This window comes from Oxyura jamaicensis, chromosome 10 (assembly GCF_011077185.1).
Source record: "Oxyura jamaicensis isolate SHBP4307 breed ruddy duck chromosome 10, BPBGC_Ojam_1.0, whole genome shotgun sequence".
NCBI lineage: Eukaryota > Metazoa > Chordata > Aves > Anseriformes > Anatidae > Oxyura > Oxyura jamaicensis.
In genome coordinates this window covers 19,880,029-19,898,024 of record NC_048902.1, presented here as the reverse complement: position 1 = coordinate 19,898,024, position 17,996 = coordinate 19,880,029, and the positions used below count along the sequence as shown (strand labels likewise).

Below are 17,996 nucleotides of genomic sequence, written 5' to 3'. Positions count from 1 at the left end.
CCTGGATGAGAAGAGCCTGCACCACAGGGAAAAATAACAGGGGGAGGCAGAAAGCTAGCTGAACTTTCTTTAACCCCAGAAAGAGTGCAAAGGGATTTCTTATTTTCTTCCCTCTGGTTTGTCCATCCCTAATTAGTATCTCAGAAAGCCATGTCGGTATTTCGTAACCCTGCTAGGACGGCGAGGCTCAGCCAGGACTGCTTGGTGTTGCAGATATTTACAGTTTGCGCTCCATCCTCCTTGCAGCACTTCTCCCAAGCCAGACCACAGGGTGCTCCAGGGGCCACGCTGCCAGACATGAAAGCACAGCTTGGTCCAGAGAATCCTAAAGAGGCAACTGCAGGGGGGGAAATCTGTTGGGAGCTGGAGCATCCTGACCCACAGTGGTGCTGGATCACATTGACATGGAGGTGTAAGGGCTTCACCATCCACATGCTGCTCCACAAAGGATAAAGTACACAACCAGCAGCTTCCAGAGCTGGGGGCAGCCCTCCAAAATCTCATCCATTTAAGCACAAAAGTGAAGAGCTGAGCCTGGGAGGTTGCAGCACCGGAGCTGTGGCCCCTGTAGGTGCAGAAAGCTGAGCAGGAAGGATGCAGCCTGCTCCCTGATGGTACCAAACAGTGACCACCAGTCTGGGAACACAAGTACTTCTGGCAGTAACTGATGGAAAGCAGGACTTATACCGCATGGTTATTCACAGGTACTTCACAGCAGCACGATGGCAGGGAACCACGGACACAGTCTGAGAAGTCCTGCAAAGACTGAGGCAAGCTGAGTCGCATTCAGGCTCTGAGAAGTACTTACTGGAAATGGGCATGTGTTAGGATTATTCATGACAGTCAATTTAAACCAAAGATGTAAGAAACTCTAGACTTACCATTAAATATTCACAAAGTCAGATCTAAGAGCTACGCTAACACAGGCCAGAAAAAAATCAGAGCTAAACGTTACCCAAGAGTTAAATGAAGTGCTGTGACTTACTAACAAGTTAAGTAGGAGACTGCTGTTCTCTTGGATTGAAGAGTTTGAAAATAATGTTTCTGCAGGAGCAATCTGCTCATGGAAAACCTCAGGCAGAGGAGTCAATTCACAAATTCCTCCCACTCCCGCGTTACCTGACCAGGACCTGCCTTTATGGATGGCAGTAGATTTTTAGACCAGATGTTGTCAATCAGCATAGCTCCACCAGGTTCATCTTCAGGGCAACTACACAGCTCTACAACCTGTAGCATCTGGCTCGTGGGGACTTCCTACTGACTGGAGGGCCATAAGAGGTGTCCTTTATATATCATGCACCCACCACGACCAGGCTCTCAGATGACTCCTCCTAGAGAAGCACAGTCATTAACAGCTAGAGGAGGGGTCTCCATGGGAGGGATTTACTCCAAAGAAGACACATCCTTCCTGATAATCTGTTCCAGTTTCCTTTTTCCCCATCAACATCTGGGGTGTATTTATAGGTAGCCAATTTAGCTCAGAGATCCCACATATGGCACTGCAGCAGCGCTGCTTGCAAGCTCCAGCGCTCGCTGCATGCACTCAATAAGAGCAGGGAGCTGCTCTTCTGGAAACGGGTGGGAAACAACCCCCAGCTCTTTATGAAAGTTGAAGAAGTCACTAACACATGCAGAAACAACAGGAAAAAAGGAATATAACTTTGAATGAAGTGGTGCAACAGCTCTGGAAAAAAAAAAAAAAAAAAACAAGTGAAAATTATCCAGTTTGTATAAGATATTCCGAAAGCCAGTGTCAGTCCATCATGTTTCGTATTAAACCCAGATGTATATCATCTTCTCATCAAAGAGAAGTGGCTGTAGTTGTTACAGTCGGCCAGCTGGTTTTAAGCTCCCCTTTTCCCCATAGTGTAATATATCCCAGGCTCGTTGGAGCTCACGTCCCATGGAATATCTTTGCAATTTGTAACCAGTGCACAATACGGCTCAGCTGTAATTTCATAAATCACCCCGGAGCCTCTGTTTAATAATAAATCTTCTGATAGCTCCGGATTGCAAGGGACCAAGCAAAGGTTTGAAAGGGGATTTTTGCCTTTCAAAGAGGGAAAAATAGATGCAAAGACATTTGCAAAATCCACAAGGGGTCAGTGTCTTGGCAGAAATCCTCCTCTAGCACTGACGAGCACAAGCACAGTCTCAGCTCCAGGATGTTTTTAATACTCCAGGACAAGTGTAGGCTCTGTGGGGGCAGGGGGTCGCATTGGATGTTTCTCTCCCTCCCACTCTTTTTAATGAGGAAAGAAGACAAGCAGCAGCTCTGCTTTTCTGCACTTCCCTGCTCACTTCAGCACAAGTGGCCCCTTAGGAGGGGAGCAGCCGGCCGCAGGCTGTCACCACACCTGGTGACACCAGCCCTGTTATCAATCAGGATGGAGCAGCACCACTGCACAGCAGCAGTGGATCAGGATTGACCCAGACCTATCCAAATTGCAGCCCCAGTTCAAGCAGACCACAGGGCCCGCAGGGCTTGCATAAATGTACCCTTTGCAGCACTGCACACAGCTTGAAATAAAGATCAGCCTCCTGAAGCCTTCCCCTCACTGTGAGTCACCTGAGGGACACACTGCCAACAGCAGATCTAGAGAGGGAAGGAACAAAGTTTCCCAGCTCATCTCAACACCATAATCCCAGAGGTGTTTTGATATATAAAGTAACAACCACCTCTTTAACATCCTCAGTCATTTTCATTTGCAACCATGTAAGTACGGTGAGTTTTGAAAGTTTGCCTGCTACTTTCCCCATACCATTTTTCTGCCTGCATAGAGACTTCTGTGATTGTTTTGCAGATGTTTTCCACTGACTCGAGGACCACTGCTCCAAGGGGTGACACCCAGAAGCTTTACCAGCCTTCATTTTGGTCCCCTCTCTGAGGCCTATTACTGAAGCCAGCTCAGACACACAGAGGGGTTCTTACAAGGCAGCACAGTTGGAGGAGGATTGCCCATGTCCTACTCGATCTCATCAGCAGCTCTGGTCTCCCACCCCCCCATCCTCATCCCGAAGGAAACATGTTTCACAGCATCCCATTAAAAGCCCGCTTCACAGCTCTTCTACCATGATCATCCACAGCTTATGAATGTTAAGCTGGGGCACTCGTAAACCTTCTGAAAGTTTCATCTTAGTTTGCCTGGTTTTGGAGTGAATTACATCTCAGACAACTCCAAAATCAGCACGTGGCCCCTTTTCATCTTGCCTGATACCAGCTCACGTACACTTTTTCCTGAGATGTTTACTAATGCAAGAACTCAAGGACACGGCTATCAAGCCTTGCTAGAAAGGAAAATAAATATTGAGGTCAGTTCCCATCAGGGCACCACACACTCGGAGTCACCTCAGATGTTGTCGTCTCGCTGCCCAAATTACTCCACACACGCTGTGATTTAATAGGTTACTTACAGCAACAGCAGCACAAATCCTGCATGTTTAAGGCCTGCCCACTAAACCCAGCACAGGGAACAGGCTCACTGGGGTTGGGTTACGTCAGATTCCAAGGACTGGTAAAACCGGGGAAAAAAAAAAAAGCCTCCTGATGTGTTCTAACAGAGGGCTGCACTCCTGCAGGGAAATTATCCCTCTGGAGGTTTGTGCACAGGTCCCACTGGTGCAGCCCCTGCACAGCTACAGATGGGGAGTGCAGGGAGAGGGCACCCACATGGACATGATACCACAGACCCTAAATTCCAGAGAAGGAGGATGCTCTCAGGCCCTGGAGAAATTAAACATGACTCCAAAAGTGGCTTGTGCCACGTGCAGAACCTGGACACAAACAGGCCACAGTGTGAAGTTATTACAAGTTACTTCTAAAGCAAGGTTAGCAGGCACTGCCTTCCCATAAGAGAAATTAATATACTTATTTTATTAAATGCATGGCATCCACTAGAAATGGAACAAGAATTTTGCCATCTCAGTTAACCTGCTTCTTGGGATTTGCAATAACTTGATCTGCAACACAGGAGAAACCCTAAGGGACAGCTCACAACGCACAGGTCTTTCCCAGAGACACAAGGGGAAGAAACTGCAAAAAGCAGAACAAAAAAAAAATCCTAGTCTGTCTCTTAGGTCAACTGATCATTGTTTTGATTTCGACTCCACAGCCAAGCAAAGAATTGTGAGGACACTTTTTGATGAGAAAGTGCTGATCTAATGGAACTGGAGCAATTTGCAAGGCTGCATTGTTGTACTAAGCTGGAGGTGAAAAACCACAAAATGGGGCATTCTTCAAACTAATCAGGTTCTAAGTTTCTTCATGATTTTTAAAGCAGGAAAGACAAGAAATGCAGTGTTACAGGACAAAGGAGCTCTTAGCTCGTAAGAGCATTCTGGACATCTTTTCTCTGGAGAAGCTCTTTGGATGCCTCCATCCTTCCTCCAGCTCCCACAAAACCCTCTAGATCCAGGTCTGGTGGTGCCAGCAGCTTCTGATCCCACTCATCAGCTCATCGCCACGCACACCTTGGAGCCTGGTGTCGGTCACCCAGCAACCTGCACCCCAGGACCCCAGCACCCCAACCCCAGAAGACACAGGTGGGTTTTCCTCCTGCTCCAGCTGCTCCCTTCCACTTGCACTGTTTCAGTGTTCATCACCAACATGACAAGACGGAAAGCCTCACCACCACACCATGGCATTAGCTCAAGCAGCTGAAAACCTTTCTATATCCCACTGCTAAGCACCAAACCATGACAGCAGACTCCAAGCAAAGATTTTTCCAAGGAGCCAGCTCCTTGGCTTGCCCAAAGGCTCCAGGAAGGCATCTGAGCAGTGCCACTGGGACTACGAGGACCCCCAAGGAAGCAGAGCTCTCAGAAGTACTCTAGGTCACTGATGTCAAAAGCTCCTTCCAGCCACCACCTGGGGCAGAGCATAGGTCCTAGGATTGCTCTGCAGACACTTAACTGAGCAGACAAGGAGGAGAATTAGCCCTCATGAAGTGCCAGAAGCAATGACAACAGGGGAGTCCTGCCCAGTAACGGCATGCAGCAGGAAGGCAGCTCGGTGGGGACTTTCCTCCTGGGACACGTTCTGAGCAAAGCAGAAGAGCCTTGTTGACCATCTATGTGCAACTGTTCCTTGAAAAGCTGGAAGTGAAACAGCCAAAAAAAAAAAAAAGATGAGCAGAGGAACGGGAGCACGAGGGATACTTTAGAGAAGGGCATTGAGCCCCCAGAGTCAGAGTACGGAAGGCGTTCCCACATGATTCAGTAGACCTGAGGATAAGTGTCTGTAGGAAGAAAACTAGATTTTAAAGTTTCACCCTTAGAAATAAGGACACCCCCCTTTTAAGAAATAAAGTTATCCCCCTTAGAGGCCCATGCCAGGGCCCACTCCTCAGTGATGTGTTCAGCTCCACCACCTCTGCCAGACTGAGGACTGAAACCCTGTTTGAAGGCAGCTGAGCCTGGGCCACACACACCTTGGACCACGGTGTCAGAGGGGTGGGCAGCTCTCCAGGCACCGCACCTTCTGTTTCCCCAGGCAGACCAACAGGTTAAGACCCTGCAGAGGTAGGACATAGACCATCCATAGCCGGAAGGTGACCAAGTAAGATCCTGTACAACTCAGATTTTCAACAGGAAAAATATCAAAGAAGTTTCAGCCAAAACCTCCAGTGCATTTCAACTTCTTCTCCTGGTCTTTCAAGGCCAAAGAGCAACTCCACATAAAAGCAGACCCCTTCCCTGTGAAAACTGCCAGTACCTATGAGCTTAAAGACCACACCGAGACCCCTAAAGAGGTGAGCAGAGAACAGGGCCACTGCAAGGCCCCACCTGCACCTCCCTCCAGCCAAGCAGCATAGAGTGAGCTTCTCCTTGACATCCAGCACCAAGCAGAGCCAGAAACTCATGTGCTGGGGAGTTTTAAGAAATGATTACTATAGACTCAAAGCTATTTTTCTATTTTTAAAGAGCTGATGTGACAGAGCCGAAGCCCTTACACCATCAGCTCCCTTGGACTGATGTGCCTACTCAATCCCCACCATGCAATCCGGCCCATCGGCTGGCTCACAAAGTCCTCAGAAGAAAGAAAAACACGCTGAATTCCCCAGCATTTGAATCACTCAAGCTTTTGCCAAGAATGGGCCTCCCTCATTACAGTTTCATAATTCTTCAGCCCTTTCAGACTCACTCAGACACCGTTTGGGTAATAATTAACCATTGCGAGCGCTCGGTGCCTGCTCAGTTAAGATCTGCGTGTTCAAGCTTGGCAGACAAGACCTTCCAAGCTAAATGCACTGTGATGCTTATTTTTGTCAAGTATGTTGTTGTGGAATAAGGGGAAGGAAAGCAATTCCCAGAGGGTAGTGGGGGTTTTCTTCTTACCTTGCCCTCAAGCATCCTTTGGGAGCAGGATCCTTTGGGAGCAGGAACATCCCAGCCATCATGAATTTCCCCAGAAATTGGTTGGGGTTGCAGGTCTGCATCCCAAAGCCAAGCTCAGCAGCATGTCAGACCCCCCTGCTGCATCGGGAGGAGGCACGGCTCCTGCCCCATGCAGCCCTTCGGATGGTGGTGTTTAGGTCAAGGTTTCAGTAGGACACCATGACCTTCCTCAGACCAGGACAGAGATGGAGCATCATTGAGCTTAAAAAATACAGTTCAAGCTGGAAGATCCTGGAAGCCACAGATATTGGATGAGCAAGCCAGGGACAAGGTGTAGTCAAAAACAGGCAGAAGAGTTTCCTTCCAAAGCCTGCAGCCAGACTGCAAGGGAAACTTTGGGGAGTTTTCCCTTTGTATGTGCTCCTCCTGCAGTGCCAGCAGACTGCAGGGTGTGCTCTGGGGATGGAGCTGGGCTCTGACCCCAACCAAGTGACAGCCACGCTGTTGTGGCATCAGAAGGGATATGTGACTGTCACCAGGTTCCTGCCCCAGCACAAGTCACTGGTGCCTCTGCTCCAGGGACCAAGACAGTGCCAACACCTCCTGGATCACAATCACACATCACACAGCAGCACTGGGCTCTTCTGGGAAGCAGGCGACAGGTCAGAGATGTTTATTTGGAAAAAAAAAAAAAGCATAAAATAAAGGCAGTTCTAGGATTCTTCCAGAAAAAGGAAAATCCCATTACCTGCCTGTGTCATGGGCCAGTGTCCACCCTTCACAGCACCTCTGGGGGATGCAGACAGCCCCACCACATGTGCCATGGGGCTGTCACCCAACCTCACACCTTGCAGCACCAACATGAGATGAGGAACCTCTGAGCAAGCACTCAATGGCAGATACAAAGCAGTGGTGAAACCATGGGATCCAGGAATCCCTTACCAGGGCTGCAGGCTGAGAACAGGAGAGATGCTACCAGCCCATGGGCTCTTGCAGCTGGCACTGACATCCCTGAGCACCAGTTCCCACTGCCAGGGCTAACACCCTCCCACAGATGCAATCATGCCAAACAACCCCTTAAACACATCCAGATGTGATCTGGGAGGCTAAATAATAGTTCTTGATCTTATGACAATAGTGCCCAGAAGGACTTGGAAAACTCTGACAAAAAAAGCTTTGAAGCTTTGTGCAATGTGCCTAGGACAGTTTATTCCAAGAATTCCACAGTGACAGCTAGAAGTGCTCCCTAAATCCCCATCTGACTGAGCTAACAGCCTGAGCATCCTTCCCATACCCAGAGGTGCTACTGAACCATCCGTGCCCTCAACTGAACACAAAAGAGCTGAGCAGACATCCCATACTTGTGTTTTACCAGGACTTCAGGTACAGAGACTGAAAACACACTGAGAAGACCTGCTAGCACCTCCAGCTTTTGGTATCCTTTGTGAGCCATAGGAACCACTACACAGGAGTGCTGCTGCATAAGGAAACAAGAACCTAAAATTTACAGAGGTTTTGCACTGTGCATTCAGGATTACACACAGCTGGATGCTCCTCTGCTGTTCATCTCAGCCTCACTGGTCTAGAAGTCACACTGATGTTACTCAAGGAAGACTGCACTTCGGACATTTCCTCTCTTTCCTGGTCCAGGCTGAAAATACCATGAGAAGTATTATTCCCAGAAAATATCGGTAGCTCTAATCCCAGCCCAACAGCGAAAAGAAAGCTGGAGGCAGGAAAACCAGCAAGCAGCACTTCTCAAAACTAAGGCATGGCTGATTGGGTTTATTTTTTAACAAAGATTTTAAGGAAACATGGGAGTGAGCCACCCCACCTGTCCATCCCCACAATTTTTTGAACCCTTTATTCAATTTCAACAAAATCCGTGCAAGGATGAGCAACCACAGGCTTCTCACGGGGTCTGGCGTGCTGCCTCACATGCACTGAGCTGTCCCTACACAGGGAAAAGATGTAGCAGGAACCAAACACTTTAAGAATCAACAAGATCTCAGCTGTAAAACCTGCACCTCCTCAGACAGGCAGGAAAACCTAATCCCCAGCCCCATGGCAGCCAAAGCACCTCAAGCCACCGCCTCCTCAAGAAACACCTTTATTTCCCCCAAATCTTTCCCTCTGTGAAGGGGTCACATCCTCCACCCCCCGAGACTTCCCTCATGTGCACGCTGCTTTTCACCCCCCCATTCCCAGAGCCCCGTTTCCAGCCCTGTGCCCCAAACCGGGGCTGGCTGTGAGAGTCACGTTTTCCCCAGAAATTCCGGGAAACAGGCTCCTGCTTTTAACGAGGAGAAGGTTTTTCTGCTGACTTCCATAGCCAAGCTAATAAAAATGGAAAGCAATAAGAAATTCCAGCAGAAGGGAGGCACGGGGGGAGGAAAGGGAAGATACCACTCTGCTCATTTGAACCTCTCCTAAATAGGAGGAGATAATTAGCCACATATATCCCAGAAAGAATAGCAACAGTATAAGCAGTTATTGGGAATGCACACTTTAAGAGCATTTGCCAAAAATGCCTGCTTTTATTAAAAAGGAATGGTTTCACAAAGGCCCAACTGTAAGAAAGGTTGTAATTTGCCCAAATAAAACTTAATTTGATCCATGAAATAGCTGTGGTTTATTGTGTAATATATGTGCTATGTGTTTTAATTTAATAGAATCCAATATAATTGTAAGCTAGTGAAGTTTCAGAGCAATTTTGGGTTGTTCCCACAGTGTATATAGTACAGATGCTACTTTGTCCATCGCACCAGCGCATTCATAAATCAGGAATATAGAGGGGATTATCCACAAAGCAGCAAGCAATGCTTCATCACACACCAAACGGAAAATAAGGCCTTTGAGGGAAGCACAAGGAGTTATTTACAGGAAACATCTCCGGATGCTCTGCAGCTAACCACAGCATCTCTGGCTCTCCTCCACCTGACGTCGGGGCTGTACCTGTTGCATGGATGGCACCGGGACAGGGCTGCCCACCACGCTCCCCAGCACCACTGTGATGCTGCGGACCTCCTTGGGATGCCCTGCCACCCACAGCACGCCTCCTCTCTGCTAGATTCATCAACGCAGTCCACCTTGAGTCAGAAGTGGAGACAAACCTGTGTTTTTGCCCTCTAGAAGGGCTGCAATTGAGGCCAGGCATCTGGAGGCAGAGCAGCAGCCCCAACCACAACTGCTTCAGCCTCTGACCCAGTGCCACCCGATGCCTTGGGCAGCAGGTAAAGCTCATTCCCTGCCCCTGTCTGACCCACTGCCAACAACAAGCACAGCTACAGTACTGGAGCAAACAAAGCCCAAGCCTATCAGGGCCACTGGAGTTTTGGGAAGCGCGGGTACACATCCAAGTCCTTCAACAACTCTTAAAAATACTGATTTTCAACCTAAACCAAGAACCAGAGCTGTTTCATTCTTTACAGAGACCATGAAGTCAAACAGCATCACCTGGAGCTCATTCCTCTGCACCAACCATTTTTTCTCCCCCTTGCCAACCCATGCCGTTGGGGAACATTCAGCTTTTAATCAAGCACTGCACACATCCTCCACATTTCTACTGAGAAGTAAAGCCCTGAGTAGGAAAATTATGCAGAACAGTGGCAAGAACTGCTACAACAGGATTTTAGCCTTTCTTTCCAGTAAGAGCTGAGCATGGTTCCTTTTAGCATTCATTTCTTTTCCGTTCTGGCTAGCAGAAGATATTTCACAGTCTTAATAGCGATGGAAGTCAAGGGCAGAGAAGATGAACGTCTTCAGGACCTACCAGCAGCAACTGGCTGCTTCTCATCAGCCCATCGCACAGACAGCTTTAAAACATGATGTTACTCAAATTGAGAGGATCTTGTCAAATAAACACACTCCACACACCAAAGCCCATGAGGACTCAGGCCCAATTCTGGAAGAACAGTAATTTTGGGTGCTCTTGGCACAGGGACATTACTGGGCAGCATTAACACTCCTGGCTGGAGCTGCACCCCACAAACAATCAGGGACCCCCCTGTTAATGCTCTGATGAAGGTGTCCAGTGAGTTTTGCAGCCCCAGCACCCCATTAAGACACCTCCCTGCCCCACCACCCCTGGGGACAATCCATGCAGCAGCCAGGGCGAGCCAGTCTGCCCCTTCCAGGTTGTCCCAATCTGCCCCTTCCAGGTTCTACCACAGATCTCCCACAGGGTCAGGCTCTACACAGACAAGGAAATCAGAGGGCTGAGGGAACTCCACCAGCCCTGACACCAAACTCACAATGCCCCCATCCTGCAAGGACTGACCAAGGCACGCTCCCACCCACCTGTTTCACGGAGGAGCACTGAGCGGTGCGAGCACCTCCGAGCTCAGCCACCAGGACGCTGCTGCTCAACGCTGCTTTTCAGCAAACCTCCAGCTCTCCAGCCCAAACTCCAAGATCAGGGCGCTGCAAGTGGGAAAATGGGGTTTGGTCAGGGGTTTATTACCCCTCCTACAGGGGCTGGGGCTGATGAACAAAGACCAGCAGCTGGGGGAGCACAGCTGGGACCCATCAGGTCTGTAGCAGCGCCCAACGATGCCCAGCTGCTCCTGCAAACCCTGGCAGGGAGAGAAGTTCTTTCAGATAAATGCCTGCTCCTGCCCACCTGGCTTTCTTGGGGGTATTTAAAGTTAGCAGTGGGGGTTGGTTGTCACAAATGGGAAGGATTTTAGCAGGCAGTGCTGCTCAGAAAGTCCTAAAGCTTCTTTAAAGGAGACAAAGTTTGAATGATTACAGTGAAGTATTAAAGGGGAGAAAAGGGACAGCAAGGAATACTTGACGTCTTATTTCATTGCCTCTCCATAAAATCATTTTCATTCCCTTTAAAGCCTCGCTGTCAACTGAAATAAAACTCTAGATTTATGCCCGGGGAAGCGCATGAGTAATAAAAAAAGAAAAATGAAGCACCGTCAGTGGGTTGCACAACGGAAACCCCGACCTTAACCCTCCAAGTTTCAGCACCGGAGAGTTTTGCTTTTTCAGGGAAAAGCAAAAACTGAGGCAAACCAGGAGCTCGGTGCCACCATGGCGGTGCAGGGAGCAATGCAGACAGCATCAGGGCATCCTCCCTTGTCCTTCCTTGTCCTTCCTCAAGGACGTGTTAGAGGTGGGTGCAGATGGATTTGGCACTGCCTGGGGCTATGCTGCCACCTCCGCTTGTGCGAGGGTGGAGGAGGAGAGGGCTCAAGGGACAGGGACCCAAGAGATGGTTAAGGATGTCTGCAGCGTCCCACATGGCATCTCAACAAGGACGGATGCTGGCATCGCTGCGGGGTGTTTGAGGCCATCTGGGTGGTGAGGGGGGGGCTGGGAAAGAGGAGCCTGGAAAAGGAAACTGTCAACAACCATGGAGAAGCAAATCAGCTCTTGGCTGGTTCTTCTGAGCTGAAACGAAGGCGGTATTTACGAAACCCTCTTTTTGTCAAAAGAAAAAAAAAATCTTAAAATGATCTTTTAACCAAGCGCATGGAAGTGATACAGCGAGTGATGTAGGTGGTATGGCACAACACACCGGATCTAAGCCAAAGGGGATAAAAAAAAAAAACCCTGCAAAGCTCTTGAAAGCTGGCTTTAAACGATAGTGACATGTTTTGACACCATTCCCTGACAACAATGGCTGTAACACAAACAAAAATTAATGATGTCATATTAGTACCGATGCTGCGTGAACTCAACCAATGTGGTCCCAATTAAATATCATTTCAAGTATGGTTATAATTTGAAAAATGAGCTGCAGAAATGTCATTGCGACATTCCCTGCTCGTGTCTCTCCCCAGCGTCCACGCCAGGTCTGCGCCTTTCCCAGCACGATGAGGTTCCCACCTGCCCTATCCCTGCTCGTAGCTGCTGTAGAAACCCTCAGGTATTACCAGGAGGGATTTATAATAGTATGTCAGTCCTGTTTTAGTCTCTGTCTGGGTTTGGAGCCATTAAGGAGGTCTTTTTGCATGCTTTTCTCTGCAAATACGAGGGCTACAAAAACATCCCCTGAGCACTGAAAGCTGAGGAGCTCCTTCAAGTCACCGGACTCCAGAGGCAGGGGCTTCACGAAAAGCCAACTTGCACAGTAATAAACTCCAAGACTTGGCCCCACCAGTCACTGGCAATAAATAACGCAGCAAATAACTTTACTGGCGAAGTGAAGCCAAACACCACCAACCTGCCCGTGCGGGCGCATGGTGCTACAGTGATGAGAGCAACAAAACTGATGCAGAAGTCAGCAAAATGTCCGACTTTATCCACAATTTCCAGAATGTACCTCTGCTGGGACAAGCTCATCAATCCAGGACCTCTGGCTGCAGCTGCTCCTTATAGCAAGGATATCCTTAACAATTCTGCTTTATTGCCTGGCGGAGACTGGGAGAGCCACAGGACGAACCCGCACAAGCCTCATTCAGCGCACTTCCACCTTATTTCAGGTTCCCAAAATTCAGGCCACGTTACGGTGTCTCCAGCAGAGGAGCCGCCCGACTACACGTTATCCAAAAGCACCGTTTGTTTCTCAACCATCAAACGCATCCAGGATGTACCAGAGTCAGTACAAGGTCAACAATGCAAACTGGTCCTACTGGACAATGCAGACTGGTCTTACTGGGTCCTACTGGCCTTTAGGGCCACGGTCAGTTCTGCTCCTCCCACCAGCACTGCTACCCACTGATTTGCACAAATGGGAACAGGCACACACATCGTCCCCACGTCCCCATCGTGCTGTGTGTTACCAGAGAGCAGCGAGCCCTGAACAAGGACAGCTACAGGAGACTTCCCTCTCACCTTCTCTTTGCTCCCTGCTCTCACGCTGTCCCCATTTCCCCTCCGCTTGGACACAGCTGCAACCTGCCAGCGACTGACCATTTTTCTAAGAGGGCTGGCTGGGATGGGGGACATCCCCCCTGACTGCAGAGCCTGAGCAGATGCTGCTCTGAACTTCAGTCAGGGGGAAAAAAAAAAGACCAAAAAAAAAAAAAGACAATTAAAACCCCCCCCTATAATGCGAATACTTTATTATCAATGAGTGACTGGTATTAGCTTTTTGTCTGGGTATTAATAATATTTTCAAAAAAACCATACATCAAAATTAGGGCTTTCTCCTATTTTTGCTGTATAATTTTTTTTAAAAAAAATCTGTATTGAAAGAATTATATAAGCCAAAGTGCATTTTCTGTTTTTTGTCCATATACACATTGCACCATACATAAATAATTACATTGTAAAAATGACTCCATAATTACAAGTATAATATATATTTTCATATAATATATAAAACTTTATATTAAATCTAGGTAGGTGATATTTGGGATAGTCTGTGTCTTTTTTTTATTTTCCTTTCGTCAGAGGCTGACCGTTATCGATTGTTACTGAGCAAAATCTCCAGCCAACACGGACACGACGTGATGAACTGTCTCGAGTAACAGGGCCCCCAGCCCTTGGCGAAGCTGATCCGCACGCTGTTGGGGTCGTAGGGCCCGTCCGCGTAATCCAGCTCAGCGGTGTGCTGCAAGAGGCAGGACTTCTCGTAGTCAAACACCTTGATGGAATAGCCCGGCATCACCTTGCGCACTATCAAAGTCCTACAGTTGGGGATGTCCAGTGTCGGGGAGTTGACAAAGATGGGATGCTCGCTGCGATTGTAAGCCCACACACCGTCCGGTTCTTTGCTAAGTAAAATCCCGTATCCGATTTTACTTCGAGTCCTTCTCACAGTCTCGCTCCTGTTTTCCAGGTTTAGCTGTCCGAGGCAGAAGCCGTTTCCTTGAGGTAGGTCATAAAATATACTGACAGACTGTTCGTACACTGTGTAGAGGCGGCCGACGCGCGTCCGGTGCTCCCAGTAGGCCACGTTGCACCAATGGCTCCTTTTCACGGCATCGGGCGACGTGCTGGCATCTGCGGGGGAAAGAAGAGCAAGAGTCAGGGTTTGCTGTGGACGCCTGGGAGAAGACAAGTATCGAGGGCAAACGAAAGGCTTTTCCCACCCACCAGCTCTGTTCTGTGAAAACAAAACTTGGCTTCAACCCAAAGCTCGTCTTCAACCCAAAGCTCATCTTCGACCCAAAGCTCGTCTTCAACCCAAAGCCTGTCTTCAACCAGTTCTGTCAAATGGCCCCAGGAAAGAAGGCTCAAGCACGGGCTGACAACCCGTTGGTCCACCCTCCAGGTCCCACCAAGCCCAACACCCCTTTATCTCTCTAATTTAAGGCTCAGCTCTGCGTCCAGCAGCCCAGACCCCATGAACTCAAGATGCATTCACTTCCAGCACCCAGATCCCACTGGGACACTGTACCCTGATACCCCCACCACAGCCTGGCCACCCCTGAGCTTGGCAGTTCCCCAAGTTCCTCCCGCACTGCTGTGGTGCTGCACCCCCAAGTCCAAAGGCAAACTTGGGTCGAGCTGAAACGCCGAGGATGCCCACGAACTGCTCGGGTGAGCAGCTCTGCTATGTGATATTCTTCAACAGCATTGCTGATGTTCCCACGGGGGAACACGGAACCTGAGAAGGCATTTCACGCCAAGGGGGAGTAGCTTCCCTGAGCTATACGTGTCCTCCTATAAAGCCATTGGAATTCTCTCCAGAACAATAAGAAACGTCTTTTCTTTCTAAGAATTACATTCAGGGAAGAGTGATGCAGACTACCAGAAATCTGCTCAAAGCTCACTGGAGTTTTTAAGATGCCTCCAGAAGGAACATGGGAACCTCAGCCCTACAAGGGCCCCGGAGGGGGCGAATTAACCTCTTGCTAGACATCGGCCCCGCTCCTACCTCCAGTTAAAAGAAAACCGCTCTGGGATTTCAAGCGAGGAGCTCTGCCCTGCTCTGCGCCCGGCATTAAGCTCCCTGACAATATATCACGCGCCCGCGGCCTGCTGACCCCTCCGCCTCCGTGCCATCAAGTCTGATTAACTCGCACGCGGGGTGATGCCATTATTTTGCTTCAGAGACCCCATTGACACACCGGATTTCAAGCACAGCCCCGCAGCCCCCTTTCTTTTCAGGCTCAAATTCCCCCGGAGGGGAATGGGCTCCCCTCCCCATTAACGATCTTTGAATTAAGCGGCTTTGTTAAGACTTTAACTTGAGTTGTAACTGTGCAAATTTAAGGGGAGGGAGATGGGGGTAATCGGACAAGCAGGGAGGAGGCAGAGCTGGCGGGATGCCCTTGGCCGCGGGCAATGCTCATCATCTCACACCGACCCCTCCACGTGGTCCAAACCCCCACCAAAATGCCAGGTCAGACCCTTTCCCCCCGTATCTCTTCGAATAATTTGTAGGACCCTACAGAGATGCCAACAGCCCCACTTTGGTTTGATGTGTGCTGTATCCAGAAGTGGGAAGAAACTTTCCCTGCATTTCTGGTGACCTACTGTGGAAAAGCACAACAGCAGCTTTGTGCCTCCTAATGCTGGAGCTGATGTCCTGGGCCTCCTATAGCCACGGGAAAACGCGGGCCCTGCAGCGTGTGACCCTATAGGCGTGGCGATGGCCAGGGTAAATGGGGACACGCTTCAGCTGGGGCTGTTTTTGTCTTCAAACCCACAGCAAGAGCATGAGAAAGCCAGGAGAGATGTTGACCAAGCAGCTGCTCCACAGCCACCGGCCTGTTCCTGGACGGAGCAATTATAAGGAGCCACAGGTCTCTGAAGAGCATTTTGTGCTCAACTTTGAGCTCCAAGTGCCTCTTTTTGGTCCCTATTTGGGACAGCCCCTGACATGGGCTCTATTTAGACAAAAATCAGCACATCTGAAGGTTTTTTTTCCACCTCATTCTTTGTTGCACCTAGAATCCAAGACGCCTTACAGAAGGCCCGTGGGCACACCGAGACACCTCGAGGAGACACCTCGAGGCTCAGCACCAAGCCTCTGACCCCGAGCCTCCCGCAGGACCCTTCCCGTGCCCCAGCCGCGCGGGCTCCTGCGCCTTCTTTTATCCCCCAGTGCTTTCAAACAAACCCTGGAAAGATGAACTCATCTTGCAGCCCTGACATAAAGCAAGCACTTCAGCAAGCCCCTAATACAAGGGGGCCTGTGCTGTGTCTTATCCGCTGCCAAGTATTAGTTTCGCCTCCAGCTATTAGCCGCTACCACTCAGCAGACAGCAGGGGCGGCCGGCAGAAAAGCAATTTAAATAAATATTCCATTTTTCCTCCTCTTTTTTCCATGCTGCCCTTTATGCACAGACAACAACACCCACTTTTTTTTTTTCAATACGTTTTCTTTCCCCCCCTTCTCCTCCTGGAACAGAGGCGCGCTTGTTGCCTTTCTTTTTGAAGGAAGGAAAATATTTTAGTCCAGCCGTGCCTCCCTCGGTGGTATACGCCGCATTTTTAACAACTATCATTGTAGGCAGCTACAACTCCTAACAGCTACATTTCGGGCTGGCGTCAGGGCTATCTCCTCCATCAGAGCCACCTCCATCGATCAGACGTTCGCGCTGGAACTCCGGCTCTTGTTTACTCGTGGCCTCGTTCCTCCCAGTCACCATTTCCTCTGCTGCAGCAGCGCCTTGCAGCAGGCGCATCCAAAAGGAAATTCAAACAATTTGAGATTAAAAAAAAAATAAAAAAGAAAGATGGGAAGCGAGACGGAGAATCAAAACCAGAACTTAATGGGAAAATGGTCTTTTGCATGGCTTGGGCGAGTGGGAGCCTTGTAGGAGAATAAAGGCGAAGAGCACGTGCTTTAAGCGCTCGCTGCGTTCGCTCCCCGTGGAGGTGAAGAAAATAACGGGAGGTTTCACATGGTTTGGGATTTGACAGCGCTTTACGCCAGCAGGGTTCAAAGCAGTTCATTAGAAGGGAAAAAGGAAAGATGCTTTTTCCAACCCAGTCCCTGCCCGCTGCTTGGTGTGGCACGTAGCGGCAGGATGGGATGGAAGACCCTCGCTGCGGGTCCCCCTGCAAAACTGAACCTGGTGACAACGGGGCCCCAGAAATGGGGTGAAAAGGGAGTGGTGCCCCCATTTCTCCCCAAATACCACCCTATGATGGCATATTCTTTGAGGAATATTCCCATTTTTGTGGTGACTCTGCCAGAAACAGCCCTGAATCATGCTGGGTGGCTTCTCATAGAGCCCCCCACGAGCCATCAGCCTCCCTTACACCGCGTAACCCCAGATCTTGCTCAGGGGCTTTCCAAAACCTGTCGGCGGGTCACCCACAGGGAAGACCACACATGTTAAAAAAAAAAAAACACGGCACGATGCAAACATGACGGGGACTGAAATACGTGTCCAACACCTGGAGGAGTCCCTGGTGGGAGTCCTGAGGGGACGCAGGGGGATATTCACAAGTAACTCAGCCCCTGCCCCGTTTTCATGCCCCACGCTACTCCCATGTTGCTCCTAACACTCCTGTGGCCACTGAGCTCCATCACATCTGTTACTCAACAGCCAAGCTCTTCCCACTGAGTTTTATTCCCCTGTAACCCCGTTAGGTACAACCTGAGCCTTTTTTCTGCCCTGTGCCACAGCCCAGGAGCACGTTTCCAGCACCCAGGGCACGGCAGCAGGATGGGGACAGCCACACAGGGGCACCGGGAGCGGGTTCCAGATAAAGAGCCCGGCACAAAGAACACACACATTTCCCCCAAAGCTTTTAACGGTTCACCGGGGAGCCATCAGCTCAAATCCCTGATTAATGCCCTCAGA

General features: G+C 49.6%; 1 protein-coding gene across 1 annotated transcript in view; it reads right to left on the bottom strand.

Moving 5' to 3' along the window:
- Nucleotides 1-13,576: 13,576 nt before the first annotated feature.
- SMAD6 (SMAD family member 6) overlaps nt 13,577-17,996 on the bottom strand; it is a 36,749-nt gene continuing 32,329 nt past the window's right edge. Inside the window, exon 6 of the mRNA XM_035335953.1 lies at nt 13,577-14,235. Within this exon, the coding sequence (XP_035191844.1) occupies nt 13,694-14,235 (542 nt within the window). The 3' untranslated portion in view covers nt 13,577-13,693. The remainder of the gene's footprint in view (nt 14,236-17,996) is intronic.